Raw genomic sequence first — 26689 nt, forward strand, 5'->3', positions numbered from 1 at the left:
CCCTCTATTTCTTTGCATTGATCAATGAGGAAGGCTTTCTTATCTCTCCTTGCTATTCTTTGGAAATCTGCATTCAAATGGATATGTCTTTCCTTTTCTCCTTTGCCTTTAGTTCTGTTGTCTTCTCAGCTATTTGTTAGGCCTCCTCAGACAACCATTTTGCCTTTTTGCATTTCTTTTTCTTGGGGATGGTCTTGGTCACTGCCTCCTGTACAATGTCACAAACCTCTATCCATAGTTGTTCAGACACTCTGTCTATCAGATCTAATCCCTGGAATCGATTTGTCACCTCCACTGTATAATAATAAGGGATTTGATTTAGGTACTTTGGCCACCTCATGGGAAGAGTTGACTCATTGGAAAAGACTCTGATGCTGGGAGGGATTGGGGGCAGGAGGAGAAGGGGACGACAGAGGATGAGATGGCTGGATGGCATCATGGACTCGATGGACGTGAGTCTGAGTGAACTCCGGGAGATGGTGATGGACAGGGAGGCCTGGCGCGCTGCGATTCATGGGGTCACAAAGAGTCGGACACGACTGAGCGACTGAACTGAACTGAATACGTGAATGGTCTAGTGCTTTTCCCTACTTTCTTCAATTTAAGTCTGAATTTGGCAATAAGAAGTTCATGATCTGAGCCACAGTCAGCTCCTGGTCTTGTTTTTGCTGACTGTATAGAGCTTCTCCATCTTTGGCTGCAAAGAATATAATCAATTTGATTTCAGTATTGACCATCTGGTGATGTCCATGTGTAGAGCCTCCTCTTGTGTTGTTGGAAGAATGTGTTTGCTACGACTAGTGTGTTTTCTTGGCAAAACTCTGTTAGCCTTTGACCTGCTTCATTTTGTACTCCAAGGCCAAATTTGTCTGTTACTCCAGGTATCTCTTGACTTCCTACTTTTGCATTCCAGTCCCCTATAATAAAAAAGGACATTTTTGGGGGTGTTAGTTTTAGAAGATCTTGTAAGTCTTCATAGAACCGTTCAACTTCAGCATTGCTGGTTGGGGCACACACTTGGATTACTCTGATATTGAATGGTTTGCCTTTGAAATGAACAGAGATTATTCTGTTGTTTTTGAGACTGCATCCAAGTACTACATTTAGGACTCTTTTGTTGACTATGATGGCTACTCCATTTCTTCTAAGGGATTCTTGCCCACAGTAGATATAATGGTCATCTGAGTTAAATTCACCCATTCCAGTCCATTTTAGTTCACTGATTCCTAAAATGTCAGTCTTCACTCTTGCCATCTCCTGTTTGACCACTTCCAATTTGCCTTGATTCATGGACCTAACATTCCAGGTTCCTATGCAATATTGCTCTTTACAGCACTGGACTTTACTTCCATCACCAGTCACATCCACAACAGGGTGTTGTTTTTGTTTAGGCTCCATCTCTTCATTCTTTCTGGAGTTATTTCTCCACTGATCTCCCATAGCATGTTGGGCACCTACTGAGTGGTGAGTTCATCTTTCAGTGTCCTCTCTTTTTGCCTTTTCACGCTGTTCATGGGGTTCTCAAGGCTAGAATACTGAATTGGTTTGCCATTCTCTTCTCCAGTGGACCATGTTTTGTCAGAATTCTCCACCACGACCTGTCCATCTTGGGTGGCCCTACATGGCATGGCTCATAGTTTCATTGAGTTAGACAAGGCTCTGGTCCATGTGATCAGTTTGTTTTCTGTGATTGAGGTTTTCAGTCTCTCTGCCCTCTGATGGAGAAGGATAAGAGGCTTATGGAAGTTTCCTGATGGGAGAGACTGACTGAGGGGGAAACTGGGTCTTGTTTGATGGGCAGGGCCATGCTCAGTAAATCTTTAATCCAACTGTCTGTTGAGGACTATGTTCCCTCCCTGTTGTTTCACCTGAGGCCAAACTCAGTTCAGTTCAGTCGCTCAGTCATGTCCGACTCTTGGCGACCCCATGAATCGCAGCACGCCAGGCCTCCCTGGTAATCACCAACTCCCGGAGTTCACTCAGACTCACGTCCATCGAGTCCGTGATGCCATCCAGCCATCTCATCCTCGGTTGTCTCCTTCTCCTCCTGCCCCCAATCCTTCCCAGCATCAGAGTCTTTTTCAATGAGTCAACACTTCACATGAGGTGGCCAAAGTACTGGAGCTTCAGCTTTAGCATCATTCCTTCCAAAGAAATCCCAGGGTTGATCTCCTTCAGAATGGACTGGTTGGATCTCCTTGCAGTCCAAGGGACTCTCAAGAGTCTTCTCCAACACCACAGTTCAAAAGCATCAATTCTTCAGTGCTCAGCCTTCTTCACAGTCCAAATCTCACATCCATACATGACTACTGGAAAAACCATAGCCTTGACTAGACGGACCTTAGTCGGCAAAGTAATGTCTCTGCTTTTGAATATGCTGTCTAGGTTGGTCATAACTTTTCTTCCAAGGAGTAAGCGTCTTTTAATTTCATGGCTGCAATCACCATCTGCAGTGATTTTGGAGCCCCCCAAAATAAAGTCTGACACTGTTTCCACTGTTTCCCCATCTATTTCCCATGAAGTGATGGAACCAGATGCCATGATCTTCGTTTTCTGAATGTTGAGCTTTAAGCCAACTTTTTCACTCTCCTCTTTCACTTTCATCAAGAGGCTTTTTAGTTCCTCTTCACTCTCTGCCATAAGGGTGGTATCATCTGCACATCTGAGGTTATTGATATTTCTCCCGGCAATCTTGATTTCAGCTTGTGCTTCTTCCAGCCCAGTGTTTCTCATGATGTGCTCTGCATAGAAGTTAAATAAGCAGGATGACAATATATAGCCTTGATGTACTCCTTTTCCTGTTTGGAACCAGTCTGTTGTTACATGTCCAGTTTTAACTGTTGCTTCCTGACCTGCATACAGATTTCTCAAGAGGCAGGTTAGGTAGTCTGGTATTCCCATCTCTTTCAGAATTTTCCACAGTTTATCATGATCCACACAGTCTAAGGCTTTGGCATAGTCAATAAAGCAGAAATAGATCTTTTTCTGGAACTCTCTTGCTTTTTCCATGATCCAGCGGATGTTGGCAATTTGATCTCTGGTTCCTCTGCCTTTTCTAAAACCAGCTTGAACATCTGGAAGTTCACAGTTCACATATTGCTGAAGCCTAGCTTGGAGAATTTTGAGCATTACTTTACTAGCATGTGAGATGAGTGCAATTGTGCGGTAGTTTGAGCATTCTTTGGCATTGCCTTTCTTTGGGATTGGAATGAAAACTGACCTTTTCCAGTCCTGTGGCCACTGCTGAGTCTTCCAACTTTGCTGGCATATTGAGTGCAGCACTTCCACAGCATCATCTTTCAGGATTTGAAACAGCTCAACTGGAATTCCATCACCTCCACTAGCTTTGTTCGTAGTGATGCTTTCTAAGGCCCACCTGACTTCACTTTCCAAGATGTCTGGCTCTAGATTAGTGATCACATCATCGTGATTATCTGGGTCGTGAAGATCTTTTTTGTACAGTTCTTCTATGTATTCTTGCCACCTCTTCTTAATATCTTCTGCTTCTGTTAGGTCCATACCATTTCTGTCCTTTATCGAGCCCATCTTTGCATGAAATGTTCCCTTTGTATCTCTAATTTTCTTGAAGAGATCTCTAGTCTTTCCCATTCTGTTCTTTTCCTCTATTTCTTTGTATTGATCGCTGAAGAAGGCTTTCTTATCTCTTCTTGCTATTCTTTGGAACTCTGCATTCAGATGCTTATATCTTTCCTTTTCTCCTTTGCTTTTCGTCTCTCTTCTTTTCACAGCTATTTGTAAGGCCTCCCCAGATAGCCATTTTGCTTTTTTGCATTTCTTTTCCATGGGGATGGTCTTGATCCCTGTCTCCTGTATAATGTCACGAACTATGGTGGAGGTAATGAAGGTAATGGCAACCTTCTTCAAAAGGTCCCATGCAAGTACTGCCACACTCAGTGCCCCTGACCTTGCAACAGGCCACCATTGACCCATGCCTCAGCCGGAAACTCCCGGACACTCATGGGCAAGTCTGGGTCAGTCTCTTGTAGGGTCACTGGTCCTTTCTCCTGGGTCCTGGTGCACACAAAGTTCTGTTTGTGCCCTCCAAGAGTCTGTTTCCCCAGTCCTGTGCAAGTTCTGGTGGCTCTATGGTGGGGTTAACGGTGACCTTCTCCAAGAGGGTTTATGCCATGCCCAGGTCTGCTGCACCCAGAGCCCCTTCCCTCTGCGGCAGGCCACTGCTCACCTGTACCTTCGCAGGAGACACTCAAACACAGTTCTGGCTCAGTCTCTGTGGGGTCTCTGGGACCTAGTGCACACAAGGTTTTTTTGGGGCCCTCTGAGCATCTCTGCCAGTAAGGGGTTTGATTCTAAATGTGATTTCGCCCCTGCTGCCATCTTACTGGTGCTACTCCTTTGCCCTTGGATGTGGGGTATCTTTTTTTGGTGGGATCCAACATTCTCCAGTCAATGGTTGTTCAGCAGCAAGTTGTAGTTTTGGAGTTCTCACAGGAGAAGATGAGCGCACGTCCTTCTACTCTGCCATCTTATGCCACCAGATTTTTCTCTGTCACTCATTAAGAAATATCCCTCATGGGTTCTCAGTGACTCTTCTGAGAAAAATATTTCCCAATCCCATTAGAGGCTAAGTTACAGCATCAACTTCTCCACACAGGGATGATGTGCCCATCCACATGCAAACCAAGGCAATGATGGAGGGGATTCCTTACATCTGGTTTCCATCTCTTCTGATAGATGGCTACCCTCTGAATGCCTTAGTCATTTCAGTCCTGTCCAAGTCTGTGTGACCCTGTGGAATGTAGCTTCCTAGGCTCTTTGCCCATGGGATTCTCCAGGCAAGACTACTGGAATGGGTTGCCATGCTCTTCTCCAGGGGATCTTCCAACCCAGGAATCAAACCCACATCTGTTAAGTCTCCTGCATTGGCAGGTGGGTTCTTAACCACTAGCATTACCTGAGAAGCCTGTAGAGCACTACTTACTTTCAAAGAGCATTCCTTTTCCTACCTATGAGGGTTGGTGGTAGCTCTGGAGAAAAAGATACATAAAGAATGCTCACTTACAGCCAGAGATCCCTCTGCAACTCAGCCATCACAGCTCCTGGTGCTGTAGTGAAAGTGTTATTGTTTGGTCATGTCTGACTCTTTGCATCCCCATAGACTATAGCCCACCAGGCCCATCTGCCCATGGGATTCTCCAGGTAAGAATACTGGAGTAGGTGGTCATTCCAGTCTCCAGGGGGATCTTCTTGACCAAGGGGATCGAACCCTGGTCTCCCACATGACAGGAAGATTCTTTACTGTCTGAGCCACCAGAAAGCCCATCACTCTAGGGGCTCAGTTAAACGTATTCAGCATATGGGTCCAAGTTTTGTCTGATGTCACCATCACAAAGGGCAAGGTCTTGGTGAGAAGCCTAAGCATTAACATGTGTTTGTTAATTAACTGATTGAACCCAGGTCTGGGAATTATCACCACAACAATTTTGGATCCAAAATAATAAAAAGCTGAGCAACTGAAAACCAAGTTCAGGGAAGATGAAGGCTCTTCATGGAGTCCTCAGCTCAGGACACTCCCCTGGCTTTTCTAAGGGACCCAGGCGCCATCTGCAGTAAAGAGAACACGGCCATCTAAGGTTCCCCAAGGAACAGCAGGGGCAGCCCTTTCAAGGGGCAGGGAAGCCATGTGAATGCACTCATCAAGTCCTGTGGCTTTTTGAGGAGCCCCAGGAAGGAACAGCCGTGTACACCCTGCGTTGGAATGTTCTCTGAGGGCGGGTTCAGTCCCAATGGAATGTGGGGCTGGTGCCATTCCACTTGGTTCTGTTACCCTCTAGTGGTTGATCAACAGACAAGTTCAGAGAGTCTGAGATTGTATCTGACTCAGGGACAAAGCTGGGAGGAGCAGCACTGAAACATCTCATTTCTCTCCTTGTTAACTAATATGGTCAGAGGACCCCAAACACTATATTACTTCATGCATGAGAAACGCAACATCGCCTGGGGCTGGGACACAACGCTTAATAAAAGTAGTGTAACATTTTTGACTCTTCCTTTATGCTAGCACTGTTCTAAGCACTTTAGAGGTAATAATTGTATTTAATCCTCACAAAATACCCCATGAAGTGAGAGTCGTCATTTCCCATTTTACAAAAATAAGTTAACAGTGCTTTGGGGCTTTTTCTTACTTTGGATCCAAAATTGTTCTAAGAATTCCCAGGCCTGGGTTCAATCAACTAATTAACAAATACGTGTTGAATGCTTGGGCTTCTCACCAAGACCTAGCACTTTGTGGTGGTGACATCAGGCAAAACACAGACCCTTGTGCTGAATACCATTAACTGAGCCCCCACAGCACCAGGAGCTGTGATGGCTGTGTGGGGGAGAGATCTCTGGCTATAAGCGAGCATTCTGCAGCTGGAAATCCCAGAGGCCCATCGGCACCTGCCTGTGAGCACTAGGGCATAAGAGAAGCACAGAAGGAAGGCAGATGTACTCACCCTCCTGGGGGTCTTGAGTACACACCAATGCTAAGCCCTGTCTGGGAAACTGTTGGTTCCTGCCACTAGTGATGGTTTGGGTTTAACTGAGAGGCATGGGTAGAATTACTGAGAGTCCTCATTGACCCTGGGGTGGAGGCTGCTGTCCTAAGGTGCTCCTAAAGGCCAGGCTCTCTGCCACTGATTCCTGCTTTTGGCAGGTCCATCGTGACTGGTCTTCTGCCACCGACATCCGGGACTGTGCTTGTTGGGGGAAAGGACATTGAAACCAACCTGGACGCTATCCGGCAGAGCCTTGGCATGTGTCCACAGCACAACATCCTGTTCCACCAGTAAGCAGAACAGGAACCGGGACCCTCCCGGTGCCCTAACCTCACCTTGCCCTCCCCTAACATATTCTCTGGAGCACAGCTGAGGGGTGCTGGCTCTGGGGCCAGAGGCCATACTCTTCAGCGGCTTTGCCCACATTTGGGGTCCTTTGTCCTGTTGGCACTGAGAAGGTCCCTCAGAACATGAGACTGTTTCTCTCATGCTCAGTGCTGAGGTCTTCCTGCTCAGGAGACTGGCACTGCCTTCTCTCTGCCAGGGTGGCTGGTCCTGGGGGCCCTTGCTCAGAACTTGCCCAGAAGTCTGGTTGCACTCAGGGACCACAAGGGGACACACAGAGGGGACCATGGCTCCTGTTTTCCTCTTCAGCCAGGCATTAAAAACTGACTTTTGAGGAAGTTTTTCAGTTGCTTTTTTCCCAAACTTCTCTTATATAAAAAATTATATACAGTCATTGAATAAAGGAAGGAGGGATCACAGGAAGAAAGGCAATATAGATTGAAACTAAAAATCACCTGTAATTTCACCATCCATAGGAAACCACTGTTAACACTCTGATATATAATTTTTCAAAGCTTTCTCTTATGCATGTATAGCTGTACATATATTTGAAATTATAAAAGAGAATAAAACTCTGCTTACCATTTAGTAACCTGCTATTTTAATGCTTTTTTAAACATAAGATATCATGAAAATTTTTTCATGCTGTTATGTATTCTTCTATAAAATAATTTTTAATGTATACATACTATTCCATTGTATAATGTGCTATTTAAGCTGTCAGATATTTTGGTAGGATCAGTATTTTGTCTCATTTTTCTGTTAGGAACAACAACACGATGAGCGTTGTGATTGCTAAATCTCTGTGCTCATCTTTAATTATCTCTATAAGGTAAATTGTTACAAGTGGAAATGCTGAGCGCACTGTGTTTCTCACTGCCCCATCCCCACAGCCTCACCGTGGCTGAACACATCCTGTTCTACGCGCAGCTGAAAGGGAGGTCCTGGGACGAGGCCCAGCTGGAGATGGAAGCCATGCTGGAGGACACAGGCCTCCACCACAAGAGGAACGAAGAGGCTCAGGATCTATCAGGTGCTTGGTATTGGAAAAAGGGCTTCAGGTGGCCAATCCATGGATTCCCAGTGCACAGAGCCTTGTATATATGTATGTGTGCTTGTGTGTGTGTGTGTGTGTGTGTGTGTATTCTTAGACTTGTAACAGGAGAGCTCCTAAGGGTTGGAATAATCTATAAAGTTATTCTGAGCATCTAAGAGAAACCCACCTCTGGATTATTTTCTACATAGAACACTATCCTGCAGCAGCCTGGGCTCTATGTGCTCTGAGGTTTATGTGTTTGAACTAAAAATGTGAGAACAGTCTTCACATGGTCTGATCCCAGGAGGCAGGGATTTTCTGTTGTGCATTATAAGGCCTGAACCACTAGGTTCCAAACACTGTGGACATCTAAGGAGGCAGCTTGAAGCTGCTGCTGGATCTAAGGTACCTTCCTTATGTGGTCAGCCCTGGGCCATTCCTTCACATCGTCCACAGCTCCCGTGACCCCACCACCTTGCCCCTCTAGGTGGCGTGCAGAGGAAGCTGTCCGTGGCCATTGCCTTCGTGGGAGATGCCAAGGTGGTGGTTCTGGATGAGCCCACCTCTGGGGTGGACCCCTACTCACGTCGCTCAATCTGGGACCTGCTCCTGAAGTATCGCTCAGGTAATGGCCGCTGCACATCACCTGTGCTCTTGCTGAGGCTGAATGTGTGCAATCTACTCTCTTACACCTGGCATCTTGCAACTCAGTGTAGTAACAGCCACGACTACCCTCAGATGTGGCACTATCACTGGCTTGGGGAGTCTAAGTTCCAAGTAAAGCCTCCTGAGATTTTTTTTACCCAAATATAAGCAGGGAATTACTGATAAAGCAACCTACTTCCCAAAATGCTCTAGAAAGTTCTCTCAACCCAAAACCCTTCTGCCTGGAACAATGGGAGCAGCTGTAAGTAAAATTCCCCCTTGACAAAGTTCCCGAATTATCTACGAAAACCAGGTATGAGGGTGACAAGCCTATATTCAGTGTTGTGGATGGAAATATCTCAATGGGACGGTCCCTCCTCTGTCATGGCACCTGAAACCAGATGCACAGACCCAGACAAGACAGCAAGCAGAGCCATCATAAAAGTAACAGTGTGATTTAATCCTATGGTGTATTTGCCTTCCTGGAATCCTCATTACCATTTTATTTTAAGGACATCTCTATCTAGTATGAAAGAGGGTAACTGTGAGTGTGTGTGTGTGAGTGTGTGTGTGTGTGTGTGAGTGTGTGTTCTTTGCAGAGATGATAAATGTAGCACTAATGATCCAGAGAATATACTATAGACTCAATAGATACTGACTGACAGTAATAAATATGTCCCATACGTGGCATCAGGCCCTATGCTGAGGAAGAAATACTCTATAAAATAGTGCTTTACAATATGCAGGATGCTATTAAAGGGTACCTATTGTTATTTTTTATTGTAATTCTAGACTGTATTGCAGAATACTTGTTTTTATTTATTAACTCCCAGTTTTGCAACCCATGGAATATGGAGTTTGCTATACACCTTCTCCCTTCCATACCCAGGCCTGCCTGGTAATTCCCCTGACCCCTGCCTCTGCAGGCAGAACCATCATCATGTCCACTCACCACATGGACGAGGCCGACATCCTCGGGGACCGCATCGCCATCATATCCCAGGGACGGCTGTACTGCTCTGGAACCCCACTGTTCCTGAAGAACTGCTTTGGCACAGGCTTCTACTTAACCTTGGTGCGCAAGATGAAGACTGTTCAGAGCCAAGGAAGAGGCTGCGAGGTTTGTGTCTGTCCAGGGGAAAAGCCTGTCCTGGGTGAAAAGGAATGTCATTCCAGATACTTCTACCCAAATCAGACTCCAGCCAGCAGAACTGACCTCTTTGTTTCTGGAACCATTTGTAGATTTTGATAAAAGGACATTCTGAACTCTCCTACAGAAATGCTTTAACCAACTAGCTTAAAAGACCTGAAATTATTACAGGCCAGAGTCCTAAACTACACACGTGGTTTCGTGCAACATAGAGGGAGGGAATGACTTATTCTGCAAGGTTACACTGTTTAAAGGACAGTAGTTATTCAAGCTTCCTTTTTTCATTCAAACATTTATGTTAGCTAATTAAACCCAAATTTCATTGGCAAATGAAAGCTAAGAAAAAGCTTCCCTAGTAACTATAACCCGGAAATGTTGATATGAATAAAATGCCAACTAGCAGAGACCACCTCAGCGTGTCAAGAATCCCGGGTCCAAGTGTGGGCTTCAAGGTGAACAGACTGTCGCCTTAAGCAAATTCCTTAATTCCTCATTGCTGTTGGGTTTTTTCCACATAGAAAGTGCAGCTGATAATTGCCACTGTGCTTTCTGGGGATATGGTGAAGATAAATGAGATAAAGTATGATAAATGTGCTCTGGGCTCCTAAAAAGGCACTGCTCACCTTCCAGTTGTCCTGTCATGCTTGTTTTTATTGTATTATAGTATTATTTATGCCTTCAGCCCTGTAGTTTAGGTGTCTGGCTGCTTCTGGGTTTTCCAGTCCTGGGTAGATTTCCACCACCCACTGTGCATCCCCGGAGAGGGAGAAGCAGAAAGTCTCGCATGGGCTGACCTACAGCTGTCACATAAGTGATGACAAGCCAAAGGAATCCTTCAATGTTCTCTCGGTGCCTGATTCACACACTCTCGGAACAAAATCAGACAGCCACACCCTCAAATGTTCAGATGAAGTAATAGATTAGAACAGTGAAGAAAAATGTATTGACCACATTTGGTGCGAGACACAAAGCATGGCGGTGACTGCAGTGGGCATCAGGGACGTCAGGGGGCGCTGTAGGAATGACTGCCGTCCATCTGTTGTAGGGGACCTGCAGCTGTGCGTCTAAGGGCTTCTCCGTCAGGTGTCCAGCCTGTGCTGAGCCGATGACTCCAGAACAAGTCTTGGATGGTAAGGATTCAAGCAGGCTGTACCTTGGTCCTGGTCTGGCGATCATCTCCGGGTCTTGTTGGTGTGTCCAGCTGTCGAGCATTTCAATGGGAGCAAAGAGAACTCTCTGTGTGCTTCTCAAGCTCACGGTCATGAATTGCTCATCTTCTTCTTTGAGTTTTTGTCTCCTCCTCCATTCCCAAAGAAAGTTGAAGTCTTGGGCTTACAGGCCCTCTCCCTTTAATGAGGAACCCAGTCTTTGTTTACTCCTCGCCCTTGCCCATACTAAGCCTGCATTTCTGGGGTCCCCCTGCCTGGATCCAAGCCACTTTCCTCAGTATCGGGAGAGGAGGTCTTCCAAAGGTGCCAGCTGGAGCCCTGTGAGCCTCGGCGATGCACAGCCCTCACAGTGAACTTCTTCAGAGAGTCAGGTTGCATGGGGTAGATGCCAAATCTGTGGGTTAATGCATAGCCCTGTTACACTCCCAGATTTTCTCTCAGTTGCCTAATTTTGAGTGATTCTCCCTTGGATTAGATACAGTGTGTTAAACCTTGTAAGGGGCACCTCCACCTCCAGAAAGATGCAAAACAGGGACTCTCACTGTGGAAGCACTCGTGATACAGGACCTGACTTCCTGGCCCCAGAGTGCTTGTCAACAGCTTTTTCTATTCTCCAAGCTCTTTCTATTCTCTGCTAATGCCTGCCTCTCATCCTTTCCTGTTTGGGGGCGGTAGGGAGGGGCCTGGGCGGGGAGAAGGGAAGGGGAGGGGGACGGGTTGTCCTCACAATTGGAATACCATATTTCCCATATTCCTAAGTAGGAACAAAACTAAAACGATGTGCTGATCCAAGTTAATGAAGGGGGAAGTATTTGCTTATTAAAGAAAAGACAAAGTTTCCTAAGCACAAATATTTTTCTAACTAAAATCTGAAAAAGAAAACAAGGCAGTGTTTATGCACTATGCTTAAAAGCTGAGGGAAAATGCCCAGAGTTGCATCATATTTACTCTCTCACCCTCTCTGGCACTGACAGAACCTGTGATGAACACGAACATATCTTCTTAGAACATTTCTGTGTCTTTTTCCTAGTCTGCCTTGCTGTAGGCCCCTCCCTGCTTTCCAAATAATTTTTTTGAAATGAATATGTTTAATTACTGGGGCTTCCCAGGTGGCACTAGTGGTAAAGAACCTGCCTGCCTAAGCGGGAGACATAAGAGGCATGTTGGATCCCTCGATTGGGAAGATCCCCTAGAGGAGGGCATGGCAACCCACTCAAGTATTCTTGCCTGGAGAATCTCATGGACAGAGGAGCCTGGCAGGCTACAGTCCATGGGGTTGCAAAGAGTCAAACACAACTGAAGTGAAACACACACACACACACCAAAGTCAATATGCAAACAGAACCTGCTGGGTGGGGTAAATTTTTTACTATTACTTTATTTCTAAATAAAGGTTTATTTTCTTTGAATAGAAGAGGGATGCTGTGAATAGTGGGAAGCACAGTAAGTTGTTGTGCCCCAAATAAGAGAAGGAAGATCATTTCAGTTCCCATTAACTCCTTCAGAGGCTTTCCACTCATACAGACTCGCAAACCACACACACTGGCAGACCCCCTTGCCAGATGCTGAAAGCCCTGCCGCCCTGAAGGACCACTTCTGGAAAGGCTGACACACACATCTAAGACACAATTCCTGGGAATCCAGCAGCTTCAGGTTCGATTTCCTTCCTCAGAGAACAATGAACGTGACCCCGGAGAGCGGTTAGGGCAGAGCTGCTTCCTCCCACGAGGAGCCCTCTAGCCCCTGCATGAAGTCATCTGGAACTGTAGACAATTGAGTCTCATTTGCATGTTTGACATAAAACAAGCCTTCCAGTCCAGCTAGGCAGAAGGATTTGGGTTGAAAGCCACGAAATCCCTCCGCATGAGTCATTTCTGAAACAAAGAAAAAAGAGAATTCACTGGGTGATCCTGATTCTGAGAGTGTTACTCACAAAACACACAAGACCTAGGCTCTGGGTGCCCAGAATCCCTTCCCCTTTGACCTGCTTCTCAGAACAGTATGCTAGGGAACTATCTCTTTAAATGCATGCTAATTAGATTTTTAACAAGTTTTTTTATTTGTTTGATTTGGGGCCATCCCCTGCAGCATGTGGGATATTACTCCCTGACCAGGATTCAGACCTGTGCCCCCTGTGTTAGAAGGCAGAATCTTAACTACTGGACTGCTGGGGAAATCTCTAGATTTTTAACTTTAAAGTAACATATGCTCATGCATAAAATTCAGTTCTGATTGCATGAGTATATCAGGTAAATACCTGATACTGGATACTTCCCTTTACCCCATGCTGTGCTTCCTGCACTCCATCCCCTGGTCCTTCTTCACAGCTTCTCAGTTTCCTTCTGCGTTTCCTGTGAGCTGGGACTTTCTGTTTATTTGAGGAGGCAGATGCAACTCCGAGGGAAGTGGCGCAGTCCTCCAAAACGTTGGGCCAGGCCTGGGGGTGTGATGTAGGAAGTGGGGTTCTCATCTGGCTTGGTCACCAGGCCCAGGTCTACTTCTTGGTCAAGTCCCATATACCTTGGGGCTTCCCAGGTGGCATTAGTGGTAAAGAATCTGCCTGCCAACACGGGAGACATAAGAGAAATGAGTTCAATCCCTGAAGCTGGAGGATCCCCTGGAAGAGGGCATGGCAACCCACTCTTGTATGCTTGCCTAGAGAATCCCATGGACAGAGGAGCCTGGCGGGCTACAGTCCATAGGGTCGCAAAGAGTTGGACACGACTGAAGCAACTTGGCACACACACGCACACGCCAGACCAGAAAAATGCAAGCAATTTTGACTCAGGTTTGTGGTGATTAAGGATGAGCAACACTGATGACAAGAGCTTTCTTACTTGAGATGATGTTCATGATAAGAAGAGCAGCTATCAGGCATCTATGGGCCAGACACAACATTCTCAGTGGTTTCTGCAGATTAACTCATCCAAGCCTCACACATAACAATAATATGGGTACCACTATTTTTCTCTTATACAGATGAAGAAACTATGGTTTCACCTGCCTGATGTTCCATAGCTAGTAAAGAACAGAACATTTAATCAAACAAAGGAGAAACCCGGCACAGGAATGTTATGTGAGCGCCCCAAGGTTACACAGATAATTTGGGGAGTTGGCTTCCATCTCCATCTCCCTTTCAGTGCCTGTCACAGGGTCAACTAAGTTAAAAACAGACATGATGGAGCAATATTCCTCCACAAGAGTCACTACTGATAAAGGAGATGGGCCTCCCTCAAATGCAAAACAGAAGAAAGTAGAGGATCTGGGTAAGCTCCCTGTCTTCCAGCTTCTGGAAATCAGTTGATGTCAGCCTTTTTCTTGTCTTAGGGGATGTGAATGAACTGATGGATATGGTTTGCCACCACGTTCCAGAGGCGAAGCTGGTAGAATGCATTGGTCAAGAACTCATCTTCCTTCTTCCAAATAAGAATTTCAAGCAGAGAGCATATGCTAGCCTTTTCAGAGAGCTGGAGGAGACGCTGGCTGACCTGGGACTCAGCAGTTTTGGAATTTCTGACACTCCCCTGGAAGAGGTGAGGCAGAGACTCCCGCTGGTTTCTGTCAGGCACCAGAGAGGTAGTTTCTTGCCAAAGTCTAACACAAAAGTCTAGAAGGGAAATTTGTGAAAGCAAAAAGCCATAATTCCTTGCCCAAGCGTAGCAGCTGTCTTCACTTTGGCTTGCTTCCTCCTGCCTTCATCCGTACTCACACATATTTTACATAGCTGTGGTCACCATGTGCACACAATTCTGTATTTACAGAAGAATATGTTCTTAGATAAAGAGTCATAATGTATTCCCTTCCCATTATGAAGCAATACCCAACAGAACTGAGCTTGGGTTAGATTTTTTGGAGACTGGGAATGCCTAAACCAAATTCTCATTTTCCTTCTGGACAGATTTTCCTGAAAGTCACAGAGGATTTGGATTCAGGACATCTGTTTGCTGGTATGGTGCCCCCCAAGTGTGCAGTTTGTCCCCTCACTAAACCCTCATGCTCTATCTCGAAAACCTAAGGAAAAACTCATGAAACAACAAAGTAGACAAACACTCCTGCATCCTATTTATCTGACCCCCAAATAACAGGCCTTTTGAGTTCTTGGTTATATGACACAGGAAAGGCAAGTGGAATTGGGTCCGGGTGGAAAGATGCTAGATGAATCGGGAGTCTTAAGAAGGTCAGGCTGGGAGCTCTGCCACCCTCAAGCTCCTTATCCCACTTCCTGGTCTCCTGTTCCTTCCACATCACCACCCTCATCTTTTCCTCTTCTCTCTACCAGGCCTCTGATCCACTCCTGCCTGCATGAGTGACAGCTCACAGAGATAATGCAATCCAGGTGCCAGCTAGGACCCCCTGGCCTCTTTGAGATGGAGATAAAATGGTTCTGAGCCCTCATTTAGTGCCCTGAGGAATTTTGAAACTATGGGGACCATACAGGTTGTGGGATCTGGAGGTTTCTCTTCTATATGTGTGAGCCTGGACACCAGTTATCCCCTTCCACAATTTCTACCAAATCTCAGAGCCACAAAAAGCACTCATGACTTAAGTGGTCTTTACTGCGGAGGATGGAGAATGGGGGGATGGACATGCAGGAGGACTCACCTGCCACAACACAGGCCACTTCTGATAGAAAAACGGGCATCCACCCAGTCTGATAGAATCCTCTCCCTGGCTTCTCCCTTCTTGTTCCATTTCCCTCTCGCTGGTCATGGGCAGAGCTCTGAAGCAATTCACCTTTACTGATGTGGGCATCTGCCGCTGGTCACCTCTTTCTACCCGGTGTGACTACTGCAGCCTTCTCCTCTGCAAAGACTGTTTCCTCTCTGTTTCTGGTGCCTGCTCTTAAGTCACGGTTTTCATCTTGCTTTGTAAGTGATCCTGGCTGTGTCTAGAACTATCAGTGGTCCAATATATCAGCCCAGATGTGTGCCAGGATCCAGGTAGGTGTGTGGTGGCCAGAAAAGGTGGCCCTCCGGGCAGGGTGGGGAGTAAAGAGCAGTACACTGGAGGGAGAGAGAGAGCACCCCACCACAGGGCCCAGGTCTTCTTTCCAGCTCTTCAGACAGCAATTAAATTCCCTCAACTCACCCAAGGGCAAAAACTTCCATTAACCAAGACCAAAATGAAAACATGATAATTTATATTAGAAACTGTGATGAACTTAAGTATTGGGGTCTTTAATCTGCACAGAGTGCTTCTGCTTAATAATTAGTCCTCTTAGAAGAATAAATAAATTCAGAGAAGGCAATGGCACCCCACTCCAGTATTCTTGCCTGGAAAGTCCCACGGACAGAGGAGCCTGGTGGGCTGCAGTCCATGGGGTCACGAAGAGTCAGACACGACTGAGCGACTTCCCTTTCACTTTTCACTTTCATGCACTGGAGAAGGAAATGGCAACCCACTCCAGTGTTCTTGCCTGGAGAATCCCAGGGATGGGGGAGCCTGGTGGGCTGCTGTCTATGGGGTTGCACAGAGTCGGACACGACTGAAGCGACTTAGCAGAAGCAGCAGCAAAAGAATAAATTATACATCAGAAGAGTGGTCATTCTGGATATATTAATAGAATAGGATGTTCCAAAGAGACAGACAGGGGTAGGAGTTGAGTGTAGCCTCTACAATGAAGCAGGCCAAACACCAAACCTGAATTCTATAATTTGTTGATTGAGTGGCTTTGGGTAGATGCATGTGTGCTAAGTTGGTTCAGTCACGTCTGACTCTTTGCCCGCCAGGCTCCTCTGTCCATGGGATTCTCCAGGCAAGAATACTAGAGTAGGTTGACATGCCGTCCTCCAGGGGATCTTCCCGACCTAGGTAGGGGTCTAAGCCGCATCTCTTATGTCTCCTACATTGGCAGATGGGTTCTTTACCACTAGTGCCACCTGGGAAGCCCCCTTGGGTAGATACTTAGCCTCTTTTTTTGTTTATGAACACTCTTAAGATTCATTCCCTTAATAATTTCCATGGATAACATATAGCTGTGTTAATTAAATTTATCATGTCATACATTATATCCATAGGACTTATTAATATTTAGTTTCTTTGTACCTCAGTTTCCTCATATGCCAAATGAGGATGATAATAGTATCCACCTTTGAAGGTTGTTGTTCACTCACTCAGTCATGTCCAACTCTGTGGCCCCATGGACTGCAGCACACCAGGCTTCCCTGTCCTTCACCATCTCCCGGAGCTTGCTCAAACTCATGTCCATTGAGTCAGTGATGCCATCCAACCATCTCATCCTCTGTTGTCCCCTTCTCTCCTGCCTTCAATCTTTCCCATCATCAGGGTCTTTTCTAATGAGCTGGCTCTTCACATCAGATGGCCAAAGTATTGGAGCTTCAGCTTCAGCATCAGTCCTTCCAATGAACACCCAGGACTGATTTCCTTTAGGATGGACTGGTTTGATCTCCTTGCAGTCCAAGGGAACTCTCAAGAGTCTTCTCCAACACTACAGTTCAAAAGCATCAATTCTTCAGCACTCAGCCTTCTTTATGGCCCAACTCTCACATCCATACATGACTACTGGAAAAACCATAGCTTTGACTAGACGGACCTTCATTGGCAAAGTGATGTCTCTGCTTTTTATTACACTGTCTAGCTTTGTCATAGCTAGGTTATTGAGAGAATTAAATGAATTAAAGCATGCTAAATTAACACAGTATGCAATTTCTGGTAATGATTCAGCAATACCCTCATCTCAGCACTTACAAATATCTCTTACCTCAAACTCAGCCATAACTTATACTTTACAAAAAACTAAATATCCATTGTTTTATTTGATTGTCACTATAACCTTATGAGGCTGGTAGGGCAGGGATTGACCCCATCTGGGGAAAAGAAAGTAAAAGTGTTAGTCACTCAGTTGTGTCCATCTCTTTGCAACTCCATAGACTGTGGCCAACCAGATTCCTCTGTCCGTGGGATTTTCCAGGCAAGAACATCTGGCTAAACAGCTCTTATAAATTGGATGACTTGCCTTAAAGTCATATAGGCTTCTCAGTCTTATTCCTTGGTCTCAGTTCTCAAATCTAGGGCCCTCGATCACACATTCCTGTTTTTCAGATTGTCTCCCATTTTTCTGATTGCTAATTGCATTTGTCTGAAAGGGCTCTGTTTTTGAGGCCGGCGTTTTTCTGGTCTTGTCTTCAGAGTCTGAAGGAGCTGTGGCTGTCTATGGAGTTGCACGGCACCAAGAGACTCCAGGCCATTTCTGAAGGATGTCTCATTGCCAGTGGCCTCTAGAGGGTAGCAGAGAGCCAGGGACAAACAGGCCTGAAGCCCTTGACTCTGATCTGAACAGGGGCCTCCAGCCTGGATGGGGTTTCAGGGAGAGTGCAGCTCAGAGGACAGGCATGAAGACAGGCATGAAAACAGGCAGCAGAAATCCTGCCAGAGGGAGGGCCGGCCACAGCAAAGGTGTCAAAGCCGAGTCCAGATCAGGAGAGGGGAGGCAGAACTGGGGCGCTGGTGCTGAGTAGTCAGTGAGCCTGCAGATGGTCACCCTCTAAGTAGTGAGCCTGGCACACTGCAGGTGCCTGTGGAAATTAGCTGAAAGAATGACTCAGCTGACCCAGCTCCCTCTGCAGTTGTTCCTGTCCTGGAGGACGTTAGGAGAGAGACTTGGGGGCCAGCCAGCCGTCCTCTAAGCTCTCTAGGTCCATCACCACATTCTGCAAGAACATTTTAATTGGTGATGATACACTAGCTTCAAAATAGCTGATGACTTGCAATGGTTTATAAAGCACATTCACATGTGTTAGCTCATTTAGTCTTCATAATAACCCTTTTCTTTTTTTTCATTTTACAGATGAGAAAACTCAGATTCAGATAGATTGAGTCATTAAGACAAATTTGCACATCTAGTTAGTTAGAGTCAGGATTCACACCCAGGTCTCCTAACTCCTAGTTTATTGGCCTTTCTACTTTCTACTTCTCGGTGACCTCTAAAAATATAGAAAGAACCAAGCTGACTCTTTTTTTTCATGTACACAGGTTATACATGAATATATTTTGCTGTTAAATTCAAATAATACAAAAAAGGCTAACCCTTCCCACTTCATCCCCTGCCCCATCCAGCTCTGCCCCTGAAGTGATCTTTTAACAATTAACAGGTATTCTTTCAGGATTTTGCACATGGGTACACATTGTGAGTGTATGTATATACATAAAACATGTTTCTTTCCATGTGACACATGTGCTAACATAAATATGATCTTATTACACGTATTGTTCTGCAACTTTTTTTTTTTTGCTTATGTGTTTTGAACCTGTCTGTCTTGTCCTCTTTAACTATGTAGAGATTTTTTAAGCATTTTCAGGCAATTCTGTCTAAAATGATTTATATCAGAAAGTAGAATTTAAAAATTTTTCTTAACGTTTCTGACAGATATTTTGTTTCTAACTTAGATGAAGGGAAAACTAACACAGTAAGAAAAAAATTGACCTTGTGAATGTTTTTCTAAGTTACTCGTTCCATCTTCCAAACCAGGAGGCACTCAGCAGAAAAGAGAAAACATCAACCTTCGACACCCCTGTTTGGGTCCTACCGAGAAGGCCAGACAGACTCCCCAGGGCTCCAGCAGCCACCCCGGGGAGCCAGCTGCTCACCCGGAGGGCCAGCCTCCACCGGAGCAGGAGGGACACAGCCGACTGAACTCAGGAGCACGGCTTGTCGTCCAGCACGTGCAGGCTCTGCTGGTCAAGAGGTTCCAGCACACCATCCGCAGCCACAAGGACTTCCTGGCCCAGGTATTACTGCAGGTATCTTTGGCTGTGCCTGTTTGCTGGTGGCCTCCATGGCCTCCCCATCCTCTCCCAGGCTTTATTGTGCATGTGGGGTCAGACATAGCCACGGGTACCATCTTTGGGTTCTGTCAGCTTTGTTTTCTCCTTGCCAGCCTTTGCTTCTTCTTGGTAACATGAAGCTTCTTTGTAAGTATTCTAGTACACTTAGCAGAGAAAATAGCATAATAATGAATATATTAATATTGGTTTTATTTTTACAGGGGAAGGTAAAATCATGTTTTTATTCATTTTTTGCAGACCCTACGTCATTGTCTGCTTTTTCTCTTTAGATTTTTTGTTCAGAAGCAGAAACTCTGGTTTACCTCTGGCTGAGCATTGGCCTACTTTAGCGTTCAATACTGGCCTGCTTTAACTACCCTTCAAAGGATGGAATGTTCTCTGTTCTCCTTTACAACTTGCCTTTGCACATCCTCCCATCATGTTAATCTCTATTAGGGGCTAGTTATGAGGCTGCCGGATAAATGTTTAAAAGACTCGTGTGTGTGTGTGTGTGTGTGTGTGTGTGTGTGTGTGTATCATGCCATAGCCTAAGTTACCATGTTTATTTTCCCACAGATTGTGCTCCCAGCCACGTTTGTGTTTTTGGCTCTAATGCTTTCCCTCATCATCCCTCCTTTTGGTGAATATCCTGCTCTGACCCTTCACCCCTGGATGTATGGACAGCAGTACACCTTCTTCAGGTGTGTAGACTCGTCCCAAAGGTCATCATTCACCTCCTTGGGTTGTGGGGCCCTTGGGTCCCCTGCTGCTTGGTAGGGACAGTCACCAGTGTGATAGGGGTCCTCAGGCTGCCCTCGGAAAAAAAGATAATTTGCCACCTGGGAAAGGTGACCTCCACGTGGACACCCAAGACTGCCAGGAGTAAGGAAAGAGAAGGCAGATGGTGGGTGAGTGGGTTTAAGTTCCCTTGTTTTGAATTGCAGACATGATGTGGCATCAGCCTACTGAGTGTGTTCAGGCAGCCTACCTACCCCCTTCTCAGGAGACCCAGAGCCCCATCAAGGCAGCGTCCTGTGCCCTGTGTACATGCCTGGCACACAGTACCCATTCAGTAGACATTTGTTGAGTTGCATGTTGGTGGCTTTGTTCCTCTGTCCCAGTCACGTGTCCACTGTCTATGCCCCTCTCACTCTGTCTAGCATGGACCAGCCAGACAGTGAATGGCTCTCAGCACTTGCAGATGTCCTTGTGAATAAGCCAGGCTTTGGCAACCGCTGCCTGAAGGAAGAGTGGCTTCCGTAAGTCCCTATGCTCCCCTGCTGTAACACCAACAGCTGCCCTGGGAGACCCCAACAGTGGGGGCCTAGGACAGCATGGTTGGCGAGACCCCATCTATATTACTCATACACTTCTGTATCCCTGAGCAGCACTCACCTGGCCTCTCCTTCAACACTTGTGTGCAGGGGTGTTCACTAGCTTTCAGGAAGCCTCTGCATCACTGGATAAGTCTCTATTTCTATAATTCTCAATAAAGTTCTAAACTGAGTTGACATACGCTACTCACAACTTCTTCGAAAGGAATCTGAAGAAGGAGAGAGATGGGGGTGTGCAAGTAATTGGACCTAGAATGGCATTACTTACATATATGGCCAACTTTTAATATTGCTTTCAGTGTAGAGAAGAGAGTTCTAGAGGAAAAGTCATGCTTTCATTCATTGGTGATTGAAATACACCAAGAATTTAAAATGTTCAGTATAATTTTAAATGCTGTTTTCATCTAGTCTTTTTCAGAGTTAGTTGTGAGGACTAAAATAGACTAATTTCAAATTCTTGTATTTGTTCCATTAATAGAGCTGCCAGCAAATAAAAGGAAAGTTAAATCATTCTAGATAATCTTTGTCCAGACCCACACCACCTAGTCAATCAACAAAATTCTAGTCTTGATTTTTCTTGAGCAGAAACCTTTAAGAGTAGAAGAAAATGCATGGGTCTGGGAAAGGGAAAAAACAGCTAAGAAGGAAAGGGCTAGGTGCTATTTCTCATTTTTAGGAGTTTTTATAAACTTTGGATCTGAGTGTGGAATATTCTCTTGTCTTCCATGAGGGAGTTCCCCTGTGGAAATTCAAGCCCCTGGAAGACTCCATCTGTGTCCCCGGACGTCACCCACTTGCTCCAACAGCAGAAATGGACAGCGGCCCAACCTTCACCTTCCTGCACGTGCAGCACCAGAGAGAAGCTCACCATGCTCCCTGAGTGCCCTGAGGGCGCAGGGGGCCTCCCACCCCCGCAGGTACCTCCACCCTCCAGGGCCCTGAGCCTGCCTGCACCTGCAGCCATTGCACCTCCTGAATTTCTAGACAACTAACATTTCAAACTAACAGCTAAGTGAAGGACTAAGTGAGGCTCTGGGTCCTCACCAACTGAAGGAAGTCACTGACCAAAAGTTTCATTTCCATTAAACACTTCCATTCAATCTAGTAAGAAAATATCTTTAAGTATTGAGAAAATAATATATCGTGCATGCTTACTATAGAAAAATTAGAAAATACAGAGAAGTTAGAACAAAAAGATATCACCCTATCACTTGGCAATAACCACCAATAACATTTAGTTTTTATTTGTTCAAACAGGATTATATTCAAAATGTTGTCCTGAAACCTGCAATCAATAACATATCATGAACATATGTCCACATCAGTAAATATACATCTACCTCATCATAGTATGCCTGCACACTATCCTACTGTTTGGATTTACTTTAATTTATTTCATCTCTCATTGGAGAAGGAAATGGCAACCCACTCCAGTACTCTTGCCTGGAAAATCCCATAGACAGGGGCACCTGGTGGGTCATGGTCCATGGGGTCACAGAGAGTCAGACATGACTGAAGTGACTGAGTAAGCAAGCAAGCATCTCACACTGCTGATAGGAGCTTTCCTGATAGCTCAGTTGGTAAAGAATCTGCCTGCAATGCAAGAGACCCTAGTTCAGTTCCTGGGTCAGGAAGGTCCCCTGGAGAAGTGAAAGGCTACCCACTCCAGTATTCTGACCTGGAGAATTCCATGGACTGAATAGTCCATGGAGTCACAAAGAGCTGGACATGAAGGAGCAACTTTTACTCATTGCTGGTTTCAATTTTTCTCTGTTATAAACAATGTTGTAGTGTCCATTCAAGAGCACACTTACTAACAATCTTAATTAAGAAGTTTGCCATGTGCTATGTTATTGACATGCATACATACACACACATGCAATCTATGTTAGAAATCTATGTTTCTCAAGGATATCAGCAATCTTGGCTCTGAGTGGCATCCTCATGGAGTTCTAAACGCCATAATGTATCACAATGAGCTTCTCCATGGGGTTTCAGAGACAGTGAGCTAGGCCAGAGAAGTCTTAGTTTGTCTAAGGTTGATAACAGGCCTCCAAGCTAACTAGGACAGAGCTGGGTCCTATATGGTCATCTCTCATGATTTGCCAATGAATGAATGAACAAATCCCCAAGAGGCAGTGGGATGAGCACCATCATTGGCATCAGAGAGCCATGGACGGGTTACTTGGCCTGTCTAATAAATTGGAGATAATTTCCTCACTTATAAATTGAGGATAACTACACTTTCTTAGGGGTCCCAGATGGCTCAGCTGGTAAAGAGCCTACCCGCCAATGCAAGAGACATGAGACGTGAGTTCAATCTCTGGATCAGAAACATCCCCTGGAGGAGGGCACAGCAACCCACTCCAGTATTCCTGCCTGGAAAATCCTTATGGACAGAGGAGCCTGGCAGATTACAGTCCATAGCGTCACAAAGAGTCAGACATGACTGAGGCGATTTACCATGCTTGTCTGCCTCTGGGTGGCACTCTTGACACCCCAGGTTCATGACAGACCAGAAACTAAATGCTATGTATTCTTATATTTAAAGTGCCACCTGGTGGTCAAACTCATGCACTTTTGAATTCTCTAAAATCTTTTGATTACCTCGAGTTCTAGATGAATTTTCAAAGTGATGTAAATTGTAAGGCACTATTTGATTTCTTTCATTCACATCACAATTTATTGTGTCAACTCTATGCCAGATACTATTCTGGGTGCTAGGGACACAACAGCTAACAAGTCAGAAAAAGTCCTGGCTCTCACAGAATTTGTATCCTATCCTACAGACAAAAACAAGTAAACAGATTGACCGGAAAGAAAATTTCAGATAGACATGAAGTTGTGAAGACAATACTACCATGTGTGACTGGATACAGAAAATACTTCTCTGAGGAATAAACTTTGGTCTGAGATTTGAACGAGGACAAGTTAGCCCTGAGAGGCTGTCCAGGGAGGGGAGGAAATGCGAGGTGTGCATTTGAGAAGCAGACGTGGGGAGGTCAGGGAGCAAGGGGGTGCCTACAGGTGAACTCAGCCTTGGTAACGGATTAGGATCTGATCCTGCAGCTTATTGGAGTGTGGTAAGCAAGGCAAATGGTATATTCTGATTATTTTTTTAAGCTCAGTCTGGCTCCTGAAGGGAGAATGGATTGTGGAGGGCCAGGGTGGACGCAGAGACCAGTTTAGAAGTGTCTGTAGAGGTCCAAGGTGATGCCTGGGTGGAGACTTGGTCTAGGGTGATGTGACAGAGCTGGAGACGTGCAGATGGATTGGAGATGGATTCTGAAGTGAGAACTATCCTGGGTCGTCAATGGAATAAAGAAAAAAGAGGGCTCGAAAGTGACTTTCACATCATTGCTGGGAGAACTAGGGAGATACCAATCCTTTACTGTCTTCCCAGTAGCTGAGTCTACAAATAATTTTTGGAAAAGAACAAGTAGTTTCACCTCAAATTTAGAAGTAATTAATGCAGATATGTCCTTGCTTCAGAGAATACAACGCAGCACTGAAATTCTGCAGGACCTTACAGACAGGAATGTCTCCGACTTCCTGGTAAAAACATATCCTGCTCTTATCCGAAGCAGGTAAGATACTTTTTTATACTTTTCATCCTGGCTTCCTTGGGAAAATATTAACTAAGATCAGAAGATAATTTCTTCTCATGACTTTTCAACGATCAGGGCAGTGGAATTTTTTCTTTTTCCTAATTTGAAAGTCTCAACTGATAGAAAAGACAATTGGGGCATATACCAGTCAAATGCAACTTATGATTAATTTTGATTTGTTTTTGGTTTTGTTTAGGCCAAGCAAAGTTTAACCCATGCACTACTACAAGTAAAATAAGAAAGTATAGAATTTTTCCAAAATACAGTCTCATATTTTAAGTAGTTCAGAAAGAGAGGTGAAGTTTGGAGGGAGGAAGGAGAGTAAGGGGGACAGGGAGAAGACAAAGAGACAATTAAAAAAGGAAAAGTAAGAAGCAACAAGGAGAAAGGAAACAATGAGACCAAGATAGGAGCGAGGCAGTGAGAGAGAGTCCTTGAGAGCCCACAGGTTGTCCAGGTTAACTGTACCTGTCGTACTCTAACTGTGAATTAGCCCCGGGATCACTGCCCTTTCCAATGCCAGGCACTCCTCTCATCTCTGCAGCTGTTCTCATTGAGCTCCATCCAGGATGGACCAACTTCAGCAGCCCCATCACAGCAAACAGTGAGACAAGAGCATGCTATGGAGAAAGGGTTATAGGGGACCCTGGTCTAAGCCCCATGTTCTCTAGAATTTTAAAATAAAACATACTGTCTAACTCTAGTCGTGTTTTCAGTTGCTTCCCCTCCCAGTCCCTAAGCAAAGGATTAATGGACTCAGTTAACTACAACACACTGCAGATGGTGAAAAGCAGCTGCTGAGAAAGTAGTGCCAAGCCAGCAGTTAGCAAATGAGGAATACCATTGAGCACGAAAATACCAGCAGAGTGCATAGAATTTATTCAATAATGCAGTAAACAGTGACCGCATCCCACCCTTTGTTCTCAGGAGCACATTTGCAATGTGAAATTTGGGATTTTGTGCTTTGTGGCGTAAATAGCTTGTGAGCCTGCACTATGAAGACTAGAGCTGGTTCTGTGTGTTTCCGATCTTGTAATTTTGTCCCTTGTTGGCTGGAAGTCAGTCCCTTAACTCTGCACTAAGAGTAATTCAGAACTTCCTCCGAGCGTGCAGGTGATTATGAGAGTCTCACTCTTGCCGGGTGCAAGAGGGGAGGGCTGCAGCCTTCATTCCACGCTGCCAGGGTCATTGTCCTATTTCCTGGATCCAGATCATCTGATAGATAACCTTACAACAGGGCCAGCAGGAAGGCCCAGAGTCAGGATGTGATGGGAGGGCAAGGATTAGGAAACATCAGTCTTTTCTCCACAGATTTTTTTCAGGCTCAGCCCTTGGCCTGTGAGGGGCTATCAGGAAATATAAAAATGCCCCTGAAGACTGGGACAGCCCAGTGGGCGTTCGGGAAAGAAAGTTAACACTCCTGTATATTTGTTGTATTCACTGTATGATTTGTTTCGGCTTTCAGTTTGAAGAGCAAATTCTGGGTCAATGAACAGAGGTAAGAAACTATTTTAAAAAAATTAAAATCTCAGAGTGATCTATTTTAAATTACTGCACATTAAAAAAGTCACACCTCAAAGTCACCTGGATGAGCTGTTCCGTACGTGCCCAGGAATTCATAAGACATGTCTTAAGGGACATGTGGCTACAGACACCCTGCACCCAGAACATGCTCAGCACTGAATCTCCTCGGAGGACATAAATGAGGAGGGATACTTCCTTAAGAGGAGTTCTGGAGCACTCTCCTTCCACTTCAGTTCAGTTCAGTTCAGTCGCTCAGTCATGTCTACCTCTTTGCGACCCCATGAATCGCAGCACGCCAGGCCTCCCTGTCCATCACCAACTCCCAGAGTTCACTCAGACTCACGTCCATCGAGTTGGTGATGCCATCCAGCCATCTTATCCTCTGTTGTCCCCTTCTCCTCCTGCCCCCAATCCCTCCCAGCATCAGAGTCTTTTCCAATGAGTCAACTCTTTGCATGAGGTGGCCAAAGTTTCAGCTTTAGCATCATTCCTTCCAAAGAAATCCCAGGGCTGATCTCCTTTAAAACGGACTGGTTGGATCTCTTTGAAGTCCAAGGGACTCTCAAGGGTCTTCTC

At 45.4% G+C, this 26689-nt stretch overlaps 1 protein-coding gene across 1 annotated transcript in view; it reads left to right on the forward strand.

Moving 5' to 3' along the window:
• ABCA4 (ATP binding cassette subfamily A member 4) overlaps window positions 1–26689 on the forward strand; it is a 167772-nt gene that overhangs the window by 108213 nt on the left and 32870 nt on the right. Inside the window, exons 22-34 of the mRNA XM_040231916.1 lie at window positions 6677–6808; window positions 7757–7896; window positions 8387–8524; window positions 9471–9664; window positions 10740–10824; window positions 14191–14396; window positions 14762–14810; window positions 19352–19611; window positions 20224–20348; window positions 20808–20906; window positions 21712–21898; window positions 24474–24568; window positions 26055–26087. Coding sequence (XP_040087850.1) covers window positions 6677–6808; window positions 7757–7896; window positions 8387–8524; window positions 9471–9664; window positions 10740–10824; window positions 14191–14396; window positions 14762–14810; window positions 19352–19611; window positions 20224–20348; window positions 20808–20906; window positions 21712–21898; window positions 24474–24568; window positions 26055–26087 — 1743 coding nt within the window. The remainder of the gene's footprint in view (window positions 1–6676; window positions 6809–7756; window positions 7897–8386; window positions 8525–9470; window positions 9665–10739; window positions 10825–14190; window positions 14397–14761; window positions 14811–19351; window positions 19612–20223; window positions 20349–20807; window positions 20907–21711; window positions 21899–24473; window positions 24569–26054; window positions 26088–26689) is intronic.

The sequence above is a fragment of the Oryx dammah genome, unplaced genomic scaffold, assembly GCF_014754425.2.
Source record: "Oryx dammah isolate SB20612 unplaced genomic scaffold, SCBI_Odam_1.1 HiC_scaffold_28, whole genome shotgun sequence".
NCBI lineage: Eukaryota > Metazoa > Chordata > Mammalia > Artiodactyla > Bovidae > Oryx > Oryx dammah.